This window comes from Muntiacus reevesi, chromosome 4 (genome assembly GCF_963930625.1).
Source record: "Muntiacus reevesi chromosome 4, mMunRee1.1, whole genome shotgun sequence".
NCBI lineage: Eukaryota > Metazoa > Chordata > Mammalia > Artiodactyla > Cervidae > Muntiacus > Muntiacus reevesi.
Genome location: NC_089252.1, coordinates 85022354 through 85043670, shown reverse-complemented (window position 1 = coordinate 85043670; position 21317 = coordinate 85022354). Strand labels below are relative to the sequence as shown.

At 39.1% G+C, this 21317-nt stretch overlaps 1 protein-coding gene across 3 annotated transcripts in view; it reads left to right on the top strand.

The window, feature by feature from the left end:
- The window catches only part of CHL1 (cell adhesion molecule L1 like), an 89645-nt gene that overhangs the window by 24076 nt on the left and 44252 nt on the right, over positions 1-21317 (top strand). For 2 of the 3 annotated variants that reach the window (XM_065935285.1, XM_065935283.1), the window contains exons 6-9: positions 261-308; positions 2401-2521; positions 7525-7709; positions 14662-14793. In XM_065935285.1, coding sequence (XP_065791357.1) covers positions 261-308; positions 2401-2521; positions 7525-7709; positions 14662-14793 — 486 coding nt within the window. The remainder of the gene's footprint in view (positions 1-260; positions 309-2400; positions 2522-7524; positions 7710-14661; positions 14794-21317) is intronic. The other variant, XM_065935284.1, reaches the window with a different exon arrangement.

The window sequence follows — 21317 nt, the reverse complement described above, 5'->3', positions numbered from 1 at the left end:
TATAGTATCCTTCAGCAACCTCAGTTCTCTTTAATGGAGCTCTAATTTGTGTCCTTTCCACCCAGATTTCATCTATGGTAGCTCAAGATTAAGCTCTTTATAAATATTTTTCAACTATGTTCCCAAAGACGCTGTTCTAGTGAAGCATGCTTATACCTCATTTTGTAATTTTTGTAGGGGAAAACTATGGCTTTTCATTGTTTTGATGTCAGCATCTACCATTATGTTTGTGAGTTTTTTCTTCCATTTTTTTATTTCAGTAAAGCATGTTAATGACTCGAGTTCATCCACAGAAATTATTTCCAAGGGTAAGTTGATGACATGTAGAATGTTGACATTTATTTTCACCTGTGGTCACTCATTGTCATCTCAGAATTTGAACTTTAATACCTTCTGAGTTTATTAATATACTGATACTATTAGTAAGGAGAGGGTTAATATAGAGGGTTAACAAGACCCTTAACACAGAGGGTTCTATTTTCTCCCATCCCCGTTAAATGTATGTAATAGGGGGTAATATTTACAAATGCATAACTATATAATTACACCTATATACTTATTGATAGTATAATTACCATAAGTAAATACATATACATATATGATTATGTTTTTCATGGAGTAATTATTATGAATCTCCCAAAATGCCTGCAGTTTGGCAGAGAGCTGTTACATGAAGAAAGGAAAAAGCAATGGTTTTTGTAACAGGGTGTAACAGAAGTAGAGAAAGCGTTGAGTGTAAGAAAGTCAAATGGTTATTTTCTTTCCTAGATCTCTTGAAATACTTATGACACAACTGTCCATTGTGATTCAGTGAGAAGGAATATAAGTTGCAGCATTTTCCAAGCTCACTTGTCTATGAAATGGTTTTTATTATTTAAAATTTTTTTCCCATAGAATATTTAACCAAATTATATAGTAGGTAGTTTTTCTACAGAGAAAAGAATCATTTGTCTGAATGCAATAAATATTTCTTTTATAACTGGCACCAGCAATGAACCCTCCATGATAACTTTGGTAATCTAATATACTGATAACATCACCAGGGCTGGATGAGGGTTCCCCTTGGTGTATCTTCAGTTTGAAAATGGACTGATTAGGTATATACAGGCAACATCATTTCCTTGGAGGTCAATAACACAAACATATAGTGTTATATCTTTTCAGCACTCAATAAAATCATTACACATGGATGGGAGGGGAGTTTGGGGGAGAATGGATATAATAGGCTGTACTCCAATATAAAAATGTAAAAAAAAAATCACACCATATAATACATGTTCAAAAATTATTTTTCAAAAAACAATTAAATGCTTGTAAGGAAGTGGTGGCAAGGTACATACTGCTGTCAGTACCTTTCATCCTCCACTCTGATAGCAGCCCTCACCTTGACACTTAGCATATCACATCAAATCACATTGACATTGGATGTGAAACATAATTTGTGTGAACACTTGGAACAGAAACCAGAATTTGTGTTGAACATGGAAGCTTCCTCATTTTCCATTGTATTTGAAAAGTTTCTTAGGAAAATGGGGCTTCTCTGGTGGCTCAGACAGTAAAGAATCTGCCTGCAATGTGGGAGACCTGGGTTCGTTCCCTGGGTTTGGAAGATCCCCTGGAGAAGGGAAAGGCTACCCACGCCAGTATTCTGGCCTGGAGAATTCCATGGAAAGGGGAGCCTGGCGGGCTGCAGTCCCTGGGGTCGCAAAGAGTCAGACCGGACTGAGTGACTTCCACTTTAGGAAAATAAGAAATGGACTATTTCGTCCCCAGTTACTGAGATGGCTTGTGAATCTTTTTGTGCAACAGTGTTTGTCTTTGAGGATATAAGACTGAAAGTAGAGTCACCTAATTGATAAATTCATAGATGCCTGGTTGTGCACCACAGGCTTCTTGAATCAGAGTTTCTGAGTGTAGGGACCAGGAAACTGTATTATAAGAGGAATCCTGTCAGATACTTGGGCACATTCAATTAAAGAAAAAACACACACGGCCATCAAACATGACCAAGTATGATTAAAATGTGGAATATAAAACTATTGACTGCCAATGAGCTCAAGGCTTTATCAAGAAACTAATTATCTTGAACACTGTTTGAACTTCTGAATTTGAAGATGTGGTTTGAATCATAATCTTTATAAAACTTAATGCAGCACTTAGTTAATGTATCTGAAGGGCGACCCATGCTTCCTGGTAAAAGTGGAATCTATTTAAGTAGGAATATATTAAAATGTGTGAAATATATGTGAAATAAATGTGTGAAAATAAATTAAAATGTGTGTGTAAATATGCATACACACACACAGGTCCATATGGTTAAATATGTTTTAGGAAGGATCGAGTGCCAAAGGAGTTTCTTAGTTTGAACAAAATCTGACTCTGTTCTGTTCTGTTCTGTAGCAAATTCGATCAAGCAGAGAAAACCCAGACTATTGTTGCCTCCTCCTGAAAGTGGCAGTGAGTCTTCTGTTACCATCCTCAAAGGGGAGACCCTGCTGCTCGAGTGTTTTGCTGAAGGCCTGTGAGTAACTTGACCCTGTTCATGACTTTTTCCATTCTGTCCTGTAAAGAATGAGATAGCAGTGAAGACTGTGCCTGCATGCATCTTTAAAAAATGATTTCTTTTAGAAGAGAGAATCCTGTTACTACATTTCTGGGGAAAGTAATTTGCACTTCTCTCTGCAGATTTCAGGCTGTGACCGAGATTGATTTAGAATTAGATAGCTCTGTCAGTTGGTGAAAGTGTGAACGGGGGTGCCAGTGACTGTGTTCTCCTGACCTCAGTCAACACGGGGATGCATCGTCAGGGCATGAGGTTGTGAAGAGTCAGCGGGTCACTGTTGGTGCCAGGGTTATGTCTTTCTGCTGTTGTTATTTGTCCTGCTTCTGCTTGTTACATTTCCCCAGGTTCGATGGATCTCTATTTATTATTTTACCCACCTGTCCTTTGCACACAAGCAGATCTAGATCACGCAAGTTAAATTAAAAAAAAATTTTTTTTGTCTGCACTGGATCTTTGTTGTTGTGCATAAGCTTTCTCTAGTTACCGCGTGCAGGTTTCTCATTGCAGGGGCTTCTCCTGCGGCAGCGCATGGGCTCTGGGCATGCAGGCTTCAGTAGTGATGCCGTGTGAGCTCAGCAGTTGTGGCTCCCGGGCACTCGAGCACACGCTCAATAGTTGGGACACATGAGCGTAATTGTCCTGTGGCGTTGTGAAATCTTTCTGGACCAGGGATCAAACCCATGTCTCCTGCATTGGCAGGCAGGTTCTCAACCACTGGATCACCAGAGAAGTCCCAGATCATTGCAATTTAAGAGTTTTACATCAGAACCAATGAATCAAACTTTTTTTCACACCTAAAGTCAGTTGAGCAAGTCCTCCAAGAAAAGACTTCACTTGGTCACCTCTTGAAATTGTGATCCTTGTTGAGTAGCTATCATAAGTCTATGTAAATAAGGATCATCTTATTTAATACCTGATCATACAAGATTGTCTCTTCGCAATCATCACCCTTCTTTACCACCACGTTGCCATCCCTGCCACTGGGAATCCCGTGGGAAATTACATCCCACCTTCCTAGCACCTGAGTTTACTTACTCAGTTTGTAAACTCAGGGCTTTTTATAGCTGGCCATCTGGTTCATGGACTAGAATTTGAAATTCATACTCATTCATTGTTCACTGTATATTCTGAATGAGTGGTTTTAAATTGGTCTGTGAACAAAAGGAGATTTTAATGGTTTTATAACCCCTACGCTTTGTAAATTTCTCTTTCCATCCTGCAAAATATTCAGGTTGCTTATCTGTATTAAACTGCCCAAGTATATCGCCATAAAGTAATTAGATGTGCAGTGACATGGCCTCTGTTCAGGAATTTTGTGTCTGTATTATATGAGGAGATGAAAGCGTCAGGTTCGTTTGGATCATGTTGGTAACTGCCTGCACTTTGCTCTTATTTATATGTGTTTATAGTGGTAGAAATTACATTCTTCCATGGCTCATCACTATTCTTGGTTGACTCTTTGGGCAGGGAAAACATGTCAGTAACTCATTTCTCCTGTTTCCCACAAATGCCATAACTTACCTCTTGAGTGGGCTGCCAACTGCATGGATGGTCTTCAATATAATAGACTCTGTGGGCTTTTCAGAAAATGCAGTGTCATGAGCCAGTAGAGAAAGAGTGAGCACTGACATGTGTTGTCTTTGGGACTTGAGGATTCCTAAGGCCTTGTCAGAGAAGTTCATCTGAAGGGTTTTCATAGGTTTAGGCTAAGAATCCTATCTAGACTAGTTCTCTTCGAAGTGAATGTGATACACTGTAAAATTTTTAGAGTACTTGAAAAAAAAATGTATTCTAAGAAGTTTTATTTTAAAATGTAATTTATTTAATTATTTACTTTTGACAGCGCTGGGTCTTCATTGCTACATGGACTTCTCTAGCTGTGGTGTGCAGGCCTCTCATTGCAGTGAATTCTCTTGCTGTGGATCTCAGGCTTCAGTAGTTGTACTTCCTGGGCCCTAGAACACCGGGTCAATAGTTGTGGTGCTCGGACTTAGTTGCTCTATGGTATGTGGGATCTTCCCAGACCAGGGATTGAACCCATGTCTTCTGCATTGGCAGGCAAATTCTTTAGCACTGAATTACCAGGGAGGCCCTCTAAGAAGTTTTAAACCACGAACTTCCTACTGTAATAGATTAATGAAGATATTGTCCTCTGTATTATGTGTCAGGCACTGTGTCTTGCAGTTTACATACATTAGCTCATTTTATGCTCGCCACACGCATCTCATGACTCATTCCTATTGTAGGTTAGGCAAGGGCAGGCCAGAGAGTTGACTTCACCTCTCTACACTTAGTATGCAGTGGAGGCTGGGATTTCATCCTGTCTGTCTCCAGAACCCTTAAACTACCTCTAAATTGAACTTCTTCAGCATATTTCAACCAAATGAACTGATGTGTTCAGTTAAAGGTAGGGTAGGTAGAGGATGGCACTGTGCCTGAGTCTAAAAGAGTGGGATATAGTAGATGTTTTAGAAAACAGCTAGTACTAATGAAAATGTGGATATCATTAAGTAAAATGGGAAAGCTTTCAGAGGGAAAGGTTGAGGGGTTCAGATTCTGTAAGGTGAAAACTAAGAATAGCTAAAAACAACATTGTGAATTTGATTCAGAAGAGATAAGTGTTCACTCCCCAAAAGGAGTGCAGACGGTGAGCCCCTTGGTGGAAAGAGCACATTCATGGACCAGTTCACACTCACTCACATCCTGTGAAAGCTTCGTTAGGCTTAAAGGCAAATTCCCTCTGCTGACTGTTGGGCTCAAATTTTCTTTGTCTTTTCTCTGTTTTCTGAATTCATGGGTTGAAGCTAGATACAATTCTCTTGCAAACAAAGGAAGTTTAAGAATTAAAGTTGACCGGGCAAGGACCTAAAGAAACCTTTGAGATGATGGTATGGTGTGGATTTATGTCTAAAAATGGATTAAGCAATATATTTTCCTTCAAAAATTTATTGTTCAAGTGCTGTTAGTAAATGTTTACGAAATTTTTGAAAAAAGAAAGAAAAATATTAGCAAGACAATAGCTGAATGTTCTTGCAGTGGTACAGATGTGTCCCCAGATAAATTTGTCTCATAGTCATATGATACTTATTAGATAATCTTTTTATCCTGTTCTTTGAAAGAATAGGTATTAGAAGATTAGGCTGGTTTCCAAGGACTGGCAAAAAGAAAAAATAAAAAAAAGATTTTACAGCAGGTGAGATGCTTGTACCATTAAGGTATGGGCTTACAAAAATCCCCTGATTTGGAAGAACTAAGGTCCAGAGCAGCGGCACTTTGGCAAATTGCCGTTTTGACAGATGGAGTGCAAAGCAAGCAGTCAGGAGGGATGGGTTATGCATTCTGTTGGGTGGTGTGCTCAGGAAGCCAGCAGCTAATACACTGTCACAGCCACCTATCTGAGCACCCTTACTATTTCCTACAGAAGTCAGTAGTATATCCTGTCTTTTAAGCCCGGTGAAATGAACGGTAGTGGTGGTTCCAGACAAGTACGTGTGCGGTGAGGGAAGAGACTAGATGTGTGTAAAAATCATCATTTTTACCTCTGTTTTTTTGCATAATAACTGAATTATTTTAACCATTGCCAAACAATACAGTTTAAGAAAATTGATGCAAACAGTATGAATTGTTCACTTATTAACTAGTAACTAATTAATTTGCCTATAAGCATATATTCTCAGAATTCATGGTTAGGAAGGGGAAAAAAAAATGGGAAAAGCACAAATAAAATGGAAGACACTGGTCAAAAGAACAAGTTTAGTCAGACAGTTTCAAGTTCTAATGTGTCATTTATTACCCCAGTGACTTTAAGCAAATTAACTTCTTGAACTTTAGAATCCTCACTGGTAAAATGATGATAATGATGCTCCCATTTAGAACATACTCAATAACTTTCAGGTATTAATGATAAAAAGAAATGTAGTGAGAAGAAAATAGTCATCAGTAAAAACAGCAGAAATACTTCTTCCACTCAGTCATACAGCTCAAGTGAAGAGGAGGAAAAAAAAATCATCCGTCAGTTAAAATCAGGCATCACTGTTCTTCACATCATTTTTAAATCACAAAAGTCATAGAGCATCCCACTTCTCCACTTGTCTGGTTTGCATTCAAAAATTTTCATTTCAAAAATCCCAGCAGATGGAATTTTTCTGTTTTAAACCTAGCTGGCTTGATTCCTCATTCTTGTTTTCCACCCAGATAAGGTGGAAAATGTCATTGTGTTGGTGTATGACAAGTTATCAATTTGGGATTTGTTTTGTTCTTGCTTTTCTCATTTGTTGTTTATATTGGGTGATCTCATTTTTCTAAGCAAGAGAGATTTGGTTCATTCCTTGAATCCTGTATTCCTACTAGGGTGACAGTCTGCCTGGATGACCCAGTCTATGCTTCAGAGCCCACGTTGGCCTAAAATGAGCTATTCCCAGGTCCAGCCAGTGCACTGGGCACCACATTTGAGTCTTATTCTCCAATAGCAGCCTCTTAAGGATTAAGAGGGGTGTCACGGCTACCCTCTGCTGAGTGTTGGGTCTTACTTTATGGTGTTTTTCAAAATCATATGGGGGAGAGGGCTGTTATTTCTGGCCCCTTAAAAACCACCCATAAGGAGATAGCATACTTGGAAAAAAAATCTTGTACATTTCTATGAGTCCAGTCATCCATCCTTCATCTAACCATCCATATTCAGCATGTCCATGGTGCTAGCCCTCTTAATAGAGGAAACAGAAGATTTCTGAAGTGGTAGCCTATTAAAGGAGCTTGCAATGAAGGAGACATCATCCAACCCTGATCTTCACCACGGATGGTGGATGTTGGTGTGCAGGTCTGTGCATTGGGAAGGCTGATGTTTAGCAGTGGGACTCTCGAGTGTAGACCTAAAAGCAGCACAGTGGGAAGTACCCTGTGGATTTCTTTATATTTTATTTTTCACTTTAAAAAATGTTTACCATTTATGTATTGTTTTACAGGCCAACTCCACAAGTTGATTGGAACAAAATGGGAGGTGATTTACCAAAGGGAAGAGAAACAAAAGAAAATTATGGCAAAACTTTGAAGATAGAGAATGTCTCCTATCGGGACAAAGGAAACTATCGCTGCACAGCCAACAATTTCTTGGGATCAGCCACTCATGATTTTCACGTTATAGTAGAAGGTACATTTCCCATGTTGATTTATTTTTCTATTATTTAAAAAAGAAAAGATGAATTCATATGTATAGTCAACCTCAAATGCATATATATTAAAATGAATAATCTGCTTCAGCATTTAATTGTAGAGTGATCAGTGGAATATATTAGACTTCAGTTAATCAGGTTTGTCATTTATTCCACAAAACCACACAGAAGGGACAAATGACAAGAAAAGATCCCTGGTTAGGGATTGAACACAGATGACATTGACTGTTTGGTCACTAGACCTAATCTCTTATATCATCTTATTATGAGAAAACATTTACTGTAATATGTGTATAACACTGCATAATATGAAATCTTAAAAGAAGGAAGCATTACCATCATAAAAAGTATTATAATAGGTCTGAGAGAAGCTTGGAGTTTCCCAGTCCTGACATTAACTTCCCGGGTCCTTGACCAATTTACTTCAGCTTTCTGTATTTTCATTTCTTACCAATGAAATGAGGGAGTCAGACAGATTACGATCTTAACTGTTTCCTATTTGGGGGAGATCCATCTCTTGGGTTCAGATGACATTTAGTCTGTTGCTGATGGGGAAAGAAAAATAGTATGATGTAAGTGTTATTTCTCTGCCAAAAGGCGCAAACAAACCCATTATATTCATATCCTCTTTCTGTAAACTCAAGCTTTTTGATCAATAGAGCCTAGTATATTGTTTGTTGTATTCACAGAAATAAGTAGGCAGTGATGTCACCACTGAAAACGGTGAGGCACAGTATTAGTTATCAGGGCTCTCGCTGCTGGGCAAATGTAAAGGTTACCTAGCCATCCTGTGAATTTGATTGATGCAGACCTATTTCTGTGGTCCTGATAACACTGCAGTTTTTATGTATGATTTGGTTGACTGTATTGATCAAACTAATGGGATGATTACTGCATTTGTGCTTTTTTAGTTCTGTGCAGGCTTAACTATTGAAAGAAATGATCTCTTTCAGCTTTCTATTCAGCGAACTGGTGCTCTAAGGCTTTCATTTATATTCCAATGAAGTTCACCTTTTAAAGCTTCATTCTGCACAAGGAATACCTAAGTAAAGGCCCACTGTTTTAAGTAATGGAAAAAAGAAAGTCTCAGATGCAAGTTATATTAACAAGTAAATGTTAAGATAACTTTTAATCATGTTGCTCTTTGGAATAGCGGCGTATTTCCAAAACCCGTCTCTCAGTGTGGGTTTCCCAAGTGGCATTAGTGGTAAAAAATTCGCCTGCCAATGCAGGAGATGCAAGAGACACTGGTTCAATCCCTGGGTTGGGAAGATCCCCTGGCGAGGAAAATGGCAACCTACTGCAGTATTCTTGCCTGGAGAATCACATGGACAGAGGAGCCTGGCAGGCTACAGTCCACAGGGTCGCAAAGAGTTGGGCAGGACTGAAGCGACTTGGCACATCTCACAGTGTGTGTGATTAGTTAAGTTAGGAAGAAAGGAAAACCAAAGATGAGAGGATCATTCCCCTTAGTTCAACAAAAGCAAAACCTGTTATAAAAGAAAGCGTGTTGTTATGCGTAAATATCAACAGTTGCCAATAGTGACATATTCCTCTGACATTATTCACCAAGAAATGCAGAGAGGAAGAGTTTGAGAGATTTTTTTCTGTAATTTTAGTCAGTGTTTGATGCCTCTGCATAATACAGCTATACCATACAACAAGGATGTTTTTCTGTAACCCTTTGCCCGCCCTGCCCCCTCCAATCCCAGCACCAACACAGACCCACGAACCAGACAGGTCTAATTGTTAGCTGCTCTTACTCCAAGTTGCTGACTATTAGAAATCCTTCCAGATGGCTGGAACATCGCTACGGTAGCTGAATATTTTAACAATCTGGCCATGGATTTCTTGACTGTAAGACTGAAGCTTTCAGAAGAACTGCAAAGGTTGCAAAAAGAAAAAATAAATCAAGGATGTAAAATTAATTACGCAGTTTAAAATGTTGACTATAGGGCTCCAAAGGAATATAGGTTTCTTGAACAAATTGTCCTCGCTATTCATAAAACAGCTATTAGCAGTATTGAGATGTAAATAATGTTTTTATGAGGGACATTTAATCCTTTATCCTTAATGAGAAACTACTAAATGTGCCCTCAGCTGTATGTTTTAGGAGTTTCTCTTCACACATGCAAGTGAAAAGCAAGCCCAGCTGACGAAGTCTTTCTTTTAAGTGTGAAGGCAGTGAATACATCCTTCATTAATCATATGGATGGATAAGTTCACTTTCACTCAATTTTATTCCGCCTTCCTGCACCTTCTTCTTTCCCTTACTTTTGTCTCTTGCTTGGAAACCAATTAAATAACAGGATTAGTCATATGAGAAAAGAGCAGTGTTACTGTAAACTTTGACAGTGTAACCCATTCTGAAAGCATCCAATGTGCTTAAGCAAAAGCACATTGTATTTTACTGTATTCTCTATATCTGTGATATTTATTCTTTATTAATGTAATAAACACAAGCAAAATCTGTCATCACTAGTTGGGGAACTAAACTCTCACAAGCCCGCCACGCTGCTCTGTCCATGGAATTTTCCAGGCAGGAAGACTGGAGTGGGTCCCAGTGGGTCACTGACCCAGGAGTCCAACTGGCATCTCTTTCCTCTCCTGCATTGGCAGGCAGATTCTTTACTGCGCCACCTAGGAAACCAAAATGGCATCTAAAATTTTCTAAATACAAAAATCAAAGTATGATCACAGATGTGCTTCAACTGCGTCCAGCTAACAGTGTTTGTGTTGTAAACTTTTGCATCATGTAGGGCTTTTGAAATTTAGTAAGTGTAATAGGCAAGTATTTATACATAGTTATATAACCATAATTGTGCTGCATTTTAAAAAGATGTCATGAATTTAAACACAATTCAGTAATCGACCTATTTGAGAAAGTCTCATTTTCAAGTAACAAATATACTTTTAAAAAGTTGCAGTGAAATCCAAGTTTGCTGGACCTAATAATTTTTGATTTGTAGGAATATAGATATTGAATAGAAATCTGTTACTAAGAAAATTACCTCTGTGTTGTATATTTCATAGGTACCAGTTTTCTGTTTTGTTTTCCTTCTAGTGGTAAACATCTCTAATTAGCTTGCTTATTACATTGTAAACATTCAGACATTTGCATCTCAGTTTTGAGCATCGTGAGAGAAATTTATCATCTTATTTTTTTTGTTTACAGTTATGATTAAATGAGTAAAATTTCAACATAAGTCATTTTCATCAGTTACCAGAGATTTATGGATAATAGATGAAAGACTGGGATTCAGTGATGATGCTTTCTCTCAGGAATTTCCATTTTAATTATTCTTTCTTCTCTCTTAAGCCTTTTCCCCCCTATCCTTTCAAATTGGTCTTACCTGTCAGGAATACAGTTGCATGTTCCAACCTTTGAAAAAAATCTGTCCTGGTGTTCCTGCTTGCCCATAGCCTCCTTGCACCTCCAGACATTTCCCGGCCCCTCATCACTGTCCTCAGGCTCACTCTGGTAGTAACCCATATCCGTGGGAGAAGCCAGGAGAACTGAGTAACTCACAAAAAGGGCCAGAGCTTAAACCACTTCTTCAGCTAAACACTAAAGAGGATGTTTGGGGCTTCAGAGGAGAGGACAGCATCTCCAAGAAAGACTGGAGACAGAAGAGCCAGCATTTGATTTGTCTGTGTTTGCAGGGCCGGGCAGACGGGGGGGGGCACAGAGTGGACTGTAATGTCTAGGCTCTGCAGTTTCCTCCAAACCTAGCCCATGGGAGTCTCCAGGCAAGAATACTGGAGACAGCTGCCATTCCCTTCAATAGGGGATCGTCCCGACCCAGGGATCGAACTTGGGTCTCCCGCATTGCAGGCAGATTCTTTACCATCTGAGCCACATGCTAGCCGTTCTTGGCACGTATTTCTGCAATAGCTCTATTCCAGAAACAGGCCTTCTAACTAAACTATTTTATGCAGTTAGTGGCGAGATCAGAGTTTCTTCCTGAATCTTTTGGGCCTTGATTATTTTCAGCTCAAAATAATCTGCATGCCAAAGAGATGTTTTGTGGTGGCAACTTTTTGCTCCCCCATACTAAGCAGAGGAGATATCAGAAAGAGAGCAATTCCGCCCTGGCTTTTCATAGATCACTAACCTAAGTGATATAGTCTAGGTGCTGTCACTGCAGATGCCAGTTGTGAAAATCTCAGCCTGGGCAGGTATTGAGAGCAGTGACACAACAGACCCAGGAAGAATATGCTTCTAAGAACAGGCCTGAAGTCCCTTTCAAATTGCATGACCAAATGTACCTTTGCTCAGGACTAGCTTACTTCTCCAGGAGAAACAGGGATGAGAAGCACAAAAACAAATGTCTAAGCATTTATAAAGAAAGCTTATCCGAAAGAGTTCAGGTGAAGTTTAGTGGGGGCTTCCCAAGTAGCTCAGCCATAAGGAATCTGCCTGCCTATGCAGGAGATGTAGGTTCGATCCTTGAGCTGGGAAATTTCCTGGAGAAGGAAAATGGCCACTGACTCCAGTATTCTTGCCTGGAGAATTCCATGGACAGAAAAGTCTGGTGGGCTACAGTCCATGGGGTCGCAAGAGTCAGACACAATTGAGCACTTAACAAGAACAAAGTTGATTGATGATTTCTAGTGAATGTGCACAGATGACAAATGTTGGAGAGCTTGGATCTGGAAGTACAAAATGAAAGTTGGTACAACTGTTTGGCCTTTGTTCCTGTGATCCAAATGAATAAAGTAGTAATGAGTTAGAAATAACACCACATTTACTTGGGAATCTCAGTGCTTGTCACTCAGCAGGTCTGCTGGTCCATGGAATGGCAAGAACAGAAAGCGAGGCTTCTGTTACTGGTGACCCTGGGCAAGCTGAATGACTTCTCCAAAGCTCAATTCTCCATCTGTAAGGTTGAAGGGTTGATTAAGATGGTCATTGAAGTACCTTTTAGCTAAGATGTGACAGTGTGTGCATGCTCAGTCACTGGGTACTGCCTGACTCTTGCGACCCCATAAACTATAGCCCGCCAGGCTCTTCTGTCCATGGAATTTCCCAGGCAAGAATACTGGAGTGGGTTGCCATTTCCTTCTGCAGGGGATCTCCAGGGGATGCAGATGAACCTACATCTCCTGCATTGGCAGGCGGTTTCTTTACCACCACGTCAGCTGGGAAGCAATATCTAACAGTAGTATATCTTAATGCTGGTACCAAAGGATTAGTGAAATATGTAGGATGAGAATAGAAATCTTGATTTTATTACTCAGAAAGATTTAGAGAAGGGTCATCATTGCATGATATCCTTTATTATTTTTATTGAGATATAATTGACATATTACATCATTAGTTTTAGTCATCCAGTGTAATGATTCGATATTGGTATGTATTGTAAAGCAATCACCACAAGTAGTGGAGTTTATATCCATCAGTACATAGTTAGAATTTTTTTCTGATCAGAACTTTTCAGATATATTCTTAGCAACTTTCAAATAGGTAATACAGTATTATTCATAAATTATAGCCATCATGTTGTATATTGCATTGCCATGATTTCTTTGATTTTTGCATGTTCTAAAAGCAGTAGTCTTAGTTTTCTACTGTAAATAAGAAATCTTTCATGGTTTTTCTGTAACTCAAGTGTTTTATTTTACAGTGGCTATATGAAAAGATCAGAAGAAAGTAACAATGATGTAAAAATGTACAGAAGTACACAGTACAGACATACACACAGAAGTAAAACTCTTCACCTTAAAAGCTCATATGCAGTTTATAATTTGGACTGCTGCATTTTAAACTATATGAATAAATTTTTACATAATGTAGATTATGAACACACATATTTAACTTGGAATTTAACAAGTCTGTATCCTGTCGAATAATTACAAAGGCATGTCTCTTGCTCAGACTTGAACTTGCCAGAGATATTTGTATTTCTTTGTTTTTCCTGGTGAGTTTATGGACATTTTTCCCCACATAACCCCCCTTTCCCTCTTTTGTTTTGTAACAAATTCTTCAAATGATACTTTTGTTTTACACATATATGTATCTTAAAGACTTTCCTTTTTGACTAAAAATGTAAATCCAAAACTGTCTTGGGGGAAATAACCAAGCAACACTTGATGGGAATTATTACCTGCAGGTGTTGTGCAGTTTTCTCTGAAATCAAATTATCCAAACCATCCATACTTTAATATGAATCTTTTATTCGCTCCTGACATAGTAATATACTTAGGGTGACAAAACATGACAGTGATGTTTGCACTTAGAGAAAAATACTGAAATACCACTCAACATTATAATATTGGTGTATTAGGACACGGAAAGATGCAAGTAATTTGAGTATATCTTTTCCTCCATTGTTTCGAGGGCAGAATGGTAAATGTTGCTTTTAGGATTCCTTCTCCTACCCCCTTGCAAAAAAAGAATTTATCTAGGAAATAATGTTTTCCAAATTCCTAAGATGGACTTTTGGATATGGACATATAAAATGCTATAAAGTCATTAATTAAGAAATATTTAAAATAAGGGCTGAATGTTTTAATTTCATTAAAAAATTTTCAAAATATGTTACTTGAAAATCAGCCATTTTGGATGCCTTGCTTCAGCCTGAAATAAGCTGTGGTCAGCACTCTAAACTTCACCCTCCCTTCATTTTTCTATAATGAGATAGATACTGGTGTAGCTAGGTAAAGATGAATGTAGATAACTGTTTTTAGTGTGTTGATTTTGCTATACATGCTAAGATTCCGAATTACAACTCACACACTCATAAAAACGCATACCCACACACAAACCCCATCCCAGGCAAAAACAATGCCTATCTTACCTTAGAGAAGACTTAATGTGAAACACCTTGTTGAGTCTGCCATCTGCTGGTGCATAATGGAAAAGCAACCCTTAACGTTTTAGGACCTGTAACAGATAAAACACTGATGAGCTCTTCACTTTATTTCCAGAGCCCCCTCGCTGGACCAAGAAACCTCAGAGTGGTGTATACAGCACTGGTAGCAGTGGTATCCTGTTGTGTGAGGCTGAAGGAGAGCCTGAACCCACGATCAAGTGGAGAGTCAATGGCTTACCAATTGAGAGTAAGTAAAAACCCCAATCATGGGGCAATGCTGAAGGCAGTGTTTGGCTGGGACACGTAATGGTTAGACACCCTTGTTATGGCTAAAGTGGAGTTGGTAAGTGGTCCTTACTGTCAGACAGATCTGACCAGAAAATCCAGAATTGCATCTTTCAAAGAAATTCTGTTTATGCTTACATTTATGGAAAAGCCATGGATACATTTGTTTGGCCGTTGTATTAGTTATAAATAAGACAATTGAATGACATAGAGAATGCATCCAAGGAAGAAGGTTTCTCTGCCTGAGAAGGAACAGGTACAGGGACCCAGTGGTTGAGCGTGCAGCTGAAATTCAGGACTTGCCTTGGATCCAGGCGACAGTAACTCCTCACTGGGTTCTGCTCTTTACAAGGACCCGTTCTGGCATACCTCTCTCCATAATCTGAGAAATCCACAGGGCCAAAGAGACATGCAAAGCCAGAACCTGGCTCACTGCATGTTCTCAACCAAGCCTGAGTCCCCAAGGCCAAAAGAATCCGCTGTGCAGTCAATCAGCTCTGAGCCCTTCCCAGATGGACTTGGCATGGAAAAGCAGAGATGGGCCTAATCTCCCCACTCCAGCAAGTTCTAGACTAGGGCTCCAAGAAGCCGCAAATCCTCAATTTGAACCTAGAGCTCTGGTCATCTTGAATGTCTTTGTAAAGTTTGGATAATAGAACGTCTTGTTAGTCAATTGATTAGCTTAATTTAGAGCATTTACAATATTGAGACGTATGTGTGATGCTTTTGTTAGTTCCTTTTGCCTTGGACCCACTCATATCAGGGTGGGCATCCTAGTGACATGTGGATCTGGGGTCCCAACCAGGCTGTGTACTCAAGCTTGGGGAGATTGATCAGGCAACTCCAATACAGCTGGGAATCTCCTGAAACTTAAGTTTTAAATTACAAAATGGTGCTAATGGTAGTTGATTGTAATTGAATGAGATCAACATAGTCTACCACCTAGGATAAATACTTATCTGTAGAATATTGTGACAGTTTATAAACTGTGGATCCAGAGGGTCTATGTTGCATTCAGGCTCTAGCATTTACTGTCTGTGTGATTTGGTATATTATGGTGCTCCATGGCCGCTTCCCGCCAGCTGTCTGTTTTACACGTGGTAGTGTGTATGTCAGTGCTACTCTCTCAATTCATCCCACTATTACTGACCCTCTTTCAACTTGTTTCATCGTCCGTAAAAAGAAGATGAAAATAGCACTGACCACTGGGATTGTTGTACAGATTAAAGGAGGCACACACAGAGAACGCTTATCACAGGGGCTACCACACAAAGAATACTCCCAAAATACTGTTTGGTATTGTTTTCACAAGGCAAATACTCAGGAAACTTTAGTGCCTATTACTATTATTTTTGAGAAACACATCTGTTTTTATTTTCCTTTGTATGATCATAAGTACAGTGTCAATGACAAGCAGATAAACTGACTGAACACATTTGATGCTGAGATTGAAAATTAAAATAATTATTTAAAACTACCTATTACATAGGCTTGACTATTAATCTAGAATTGCTCAAATAACAGTATGGCCATATCTACTCTTTGAGAAAGTAACTAAACAAAATTGCTTTCAATTTTGAAATTGTTATAGCTTTCAATGTGCCTGCTTATTTAAAATACAAATTCTTTGGCAAAACATTGAATGGTTCTGAAAGTTATTTTTCTTTTCTTTTTATATTGAGGTGTGCTTTTTATTAAATTGAGGTGTACAGCATCATAGTTTGATATTTATATACATTGTACAATGATCACCACAATAAGTCTACTTAACATCTGTTACCTTACAGAGTTTTTCTTACAGAATTTTTCTTCTTGTGATGAGAACTGTCAAGATCTACTCCCTTAGCATGTGTTTTTGTTTTTTTTTTTTTGGCCGTGCTATGTGGCTTGTGAGATTTAATTCCCCAACTGGGGATTGAACCTGGGCCCTTGGTAGTGAGAGATTGGAGTTGTAACCACCAGACTTCCAGGAAGTTCCCTCTTAGCAACTATCTACTGAACTGCTAGGAAATTTCACCTTCAGTTCAGTTCAGTTCCTCAGTCGTGTTAGACTCTTTGTGACTCTGTGGACTTCAGCATATCAGGCCTCCCTGTCCATCACCAACTCTCAGAGTTTACGCAAACTCATGTCCATTGAGTCAGTGTTGCCATCCAACCATCTCATCCTCTGTCTCCCCTTCTTCTCCTACCTTCAATCTTTACAGGATCAGGGTTTTTTCCAATGAGTTGGTTCTTTGCATCAGATGGCCAAAGATTTGGAGTTTCAGCTTCAGCATCAGTCCTTCCAATGAACACCCAGGACTGATCTTCTTTAGGATGGACTAGTTGGATCTCTTTGCAGTCCAAGGGACTCTCAAGAGTCTTCTCCAACATCACAGTTCAAAAGCATCAATTCTTTGGCAGTCTGCTATCATTATAGTCCAACTCTCACATCCATACATGACTACTAGAAAAACCATAGCTTTGACTAGATGGACCACTGTTGGCAAAGTAATGTCTCTGCTTTTTAATACACTATCTAGACTGGTCATAACTTTTACTCCAAGGAGGAAGCATCTTTTAATTTCATGGCTGCAGTCACCATCTGCAGTGATTTTGGAGCTCAAAAAATAAAATCTGTCACAGTTTCCATTGTTTCCCCATCTATTTGCTGTGAAGTGATGGGATGCCATCATCTTAGTTTTCTGATGTTGAGTTTTAAGCCAACTTTTCCACTCTTCTCTTTCACTTTCATCAAGAGGCTCTTTAGTTCTTCACTTTCTGCCATAAGGGCAGTGTCATCTGCATATCTGAGGTTATTGATATTTTTCCCGGAAATCTTGATTCCAGATTGGGCTTCACCAGTCCAGTATTTCACATGATGTACTCTGCATATAAGTGAAATAAGCAGGGTGACAACATACAGCCTTGACATACTCCTTTCCCGAATTGGAACCAGTCTGTTTTTCCATGTCCAGTTCTAACTGCTGCTTCCTGACCTGCATACAGATTTCTCAGGAGGCAGGTCAGGTGGTCTGGTATTCCCATCTCTTGAAGCATTTTCTACAGTTTGTTGTGATTCACACAGTTAAAGGCTTTGGAGTAGTCAATAAAGCAGAAGTAGATGTTTTTTTGGAACTCTGTGGCTTTTTTGATGATCAGCAGATGTTGGCAATTTGATCTCTGGTTCCTCTGCCTTTTCTAAAACCAGCTTGAACATCTGGAAGTTCATGGTTCACACTGTTGAAGACTGGCTTGGAGAATTTCAGGCATTACTTTGCTAGTGTGTGAGATGAGTGCAGTTGCACAGTAGTTTGAGCATTCTTTGGCATTGCCTTTTTTGGGGACTGGAATGAAAACTGACATTTTCCAGTCCTGTGGCCTCTGCTGAGTTTTCCAAATTTACTGGCATGTTGCGTGCAGCACTTTCACAGCATCATCTTTTAGGAATTGAAATAGCTCAACTGGAATTCCATCACCTCCACTAGCTTTGGTCTTAGTGATGCTTCCTAGGGACCACTTGACTTCATATTCCCGGATGTCTGGCTCTAGGTGAGTGATCACACCATCGTGATTATCTGGGTCATGAAGATCTTTTTTCTATAGTTCTGTGTATTCTTGCCACCTCTTCTTAGTATCTTCTGCTTCTGTTAGGTCCATATCATTTCTCTCATTTATTGTGCCCATCTTTGCATGAAATGTTCCCTTGATCTCTCTAGTTTTCTTGACGAGATCTTTAGTATTTTCCATTCTGTTGTTTTCTGCTGTTTCTTTGCATTGATCACTGAGGAAGGCTGTCTTATCTCTTCTTGCTATTCTTTGGAACTCTGCATTCAAATGGGTATATCTTTGCTTTTCTCCTTTGCCTTTAGCTTCTCTTCTTTTCTCAGCTATTTGTATGGGCTCCTCAGACAGCCATTTTGCCTTTTTGCATTTCATTTTCTTGAAGATGGTCTTCATCCCTGCCTCCTGTACAGTGTCATGAAACTCCTTCCATAGTTCTTCAGGCACTCTATCAGATCTAATCACTTGAATCTATTTGTTACTTCCACTGTATAATTGTAAGGAATTTGATTTAAGTCATACCTGAATGGTCTAGTGGTTTTCCCTACTTTATTCAATTTAAATCTGAATTTGGCAATAAGGAGTCCATGATCTGAGCCACAGTCAGCTCCTGGTCTTGTTTTTGCTGACTGTATACAGCTTCTCCATCTTTGGCTGCAAAGAATATAATCAGTCTGATGTCAATATTGACCATCTGGTGATGTCCATGTGTAGAATCTTTTGTACTGTTGGAAGACAGTGTTTGCCATGGCCGGTGTGTTCTCTTGGCAAAACTCTGTTAGCCTTTAACCTTTGTTTTGTACTCCAAGGCCAAGATTGCCTGTTACTCCAGGTATCTCTTGACTTTTGCATTCCAGTCCCCTATAATGAAAAGGACATCTTTTTTGAGTGTTAGTTCTAGAAGGTCTTATTGGTCTTCATAAAACTGTTCAGCTTCTTCAGCATTACTGGTCTGCACATAGACTTGGATTTCTGTGATATTGAATGGTTTGTCTTGGAAATGAACAGAGATCATTCTGTCCTTTTTGAGATTGCATCCAAGTACTGCATTTCAGAATATTTTTGTTTACAATGAGGGCTACTCCATTTCTTTTAAGGGATTCTTGCCCACAGTAGTAGATATATGGTCATCTGGGTTAAATTCACCTATTCCAGTCCATTTTAGTTCAGTGATTCCTAAAATGTCAGTGTTCACTCTGGCCATCTCCGGTTTGACCACTTCCAATTCCCTTGATTCATGGACCTAATATTCCAGGTTCCTATGCAGTATTGCTCTTTACAGCATCAGACTTTACTTCCATCACCAGTCACATCCTCAGCTGCGTGTTGTTTTTGCTTTTGCTCCGTCTCTTCATTCTTTCTGGAGTTAGTTCTCCACTGATCTCCAGTAGCATATTGGACACCTACCGACCTGGGGAGTTTCTCTTTCAGTATCCTATCATTTTGCCTTTTCATACTGTTCATGGGGTTCTCAAGGCAAGAATACTGAAGTGGTTTGACATTGCCAAAATATTTGACCGTGTTTTGTCAAAAATATAATACAGTATTATTAATTATTATTGCTATGCTGTGCATTATATCTTCGTGACTTATTCATTTTATAATTGGAAGTTTATGCCTTTTTTTATCTACCTCGCCCATTTGGCCCATTCCCCTGTCCTCCAGTCTCTGGCAACCATTAACTGTTCTCTTATCTATGATCTTGTTTTGTTTTCTATATTTCACATATAAGTGTGATCCTATAGTATTTGTCTTTTTCTGACTTATGTCACTTAGCATAATGCCCTCAGGGTCCATCCATACTGTCATGAATGACATGATTTTCACTTTTTTATAGCTGAATAATATTCCATGGATGCTTCCCTGATAGCTCAGCTGGTTAAGAATCTGCCTTCAATGCAGGAGATCCAGGTTCGATTCCTGGGTCAGGAAGATCCCCTGAAGAAGGGATAGGCTACCCACTCCAATATTCTGGCCTGGAGAATTCCTTGGACAGAGGAGCCTGGTAGGCTACAGTCCACGGAGTTACAAAGAGTCATACACGACTGAGTGATTTTCACTTTCTAATATTCCATTTTGTAGATAATGGAATGTATGTGTATGCAGATAAAGAAAATGTGATATATATGTGTGTGTATATATCACATTTTCTTATCTATTCATGTGTTGATGACACTTTCTCCCTCATTATTAATATCCTCAATTTGAGACTTTTTCCTCATCTCTTTAGAGAACAGAATAGGAAATGAAAAGTAAGACTTAAGGTATATCTGAGGGAAATTAAAACAGTTTTTGTTTATAAAGAATGTTAAGGACAGTAAAAGAATGCAGAATCTCTGAAACATAAAATCATAAAATTTTATATTTGAATGGCACCTGGCTGTACATGAAAAACATTCACATACTGCTTTGTCCCCAAATGAGCTTTTAAAGGAAGTACAATTATTCATTATTAATAAATCATTTCATTCAATAATATTTATTGAATACCTTCATCTTAAGAGCCAAGTGTTCACCTTGTTGCTTGGGACATAGCAGTGAATAAAATGAACAATTCCTTTTCTCATAAACCAGACATTCTGGTGTGGAGAGACAGGCAGTAGATAATCATACAGATGTGGCAAAGGGAGAACTCGCTGGGGAAGGGGGTGGATGTAAGAGAAGTCCAGAACCTAGAGTTGCTATCAGATTTTAGGATAATACCAATAAGACCTTTGTGGTTATTTACCTTTGAGTGGAGATTTGAAAGAGGTGAGTGATATAGACATGCCAGTACCAGTGAAAGAGCTTCCAGGGTGGAGAAGTCCTTGACTGTAGCGACCCGAGGTGTGTTTGGAGTGTTGCAGGAAAGCAGGGACCACGGTGTGGCTAAGCTGAGTGAGTGGGAGGCCGTGCCGAGAGAGGCTAGTCTGGGGGTGCCGGGGCCATGTCACATAAAGGGGA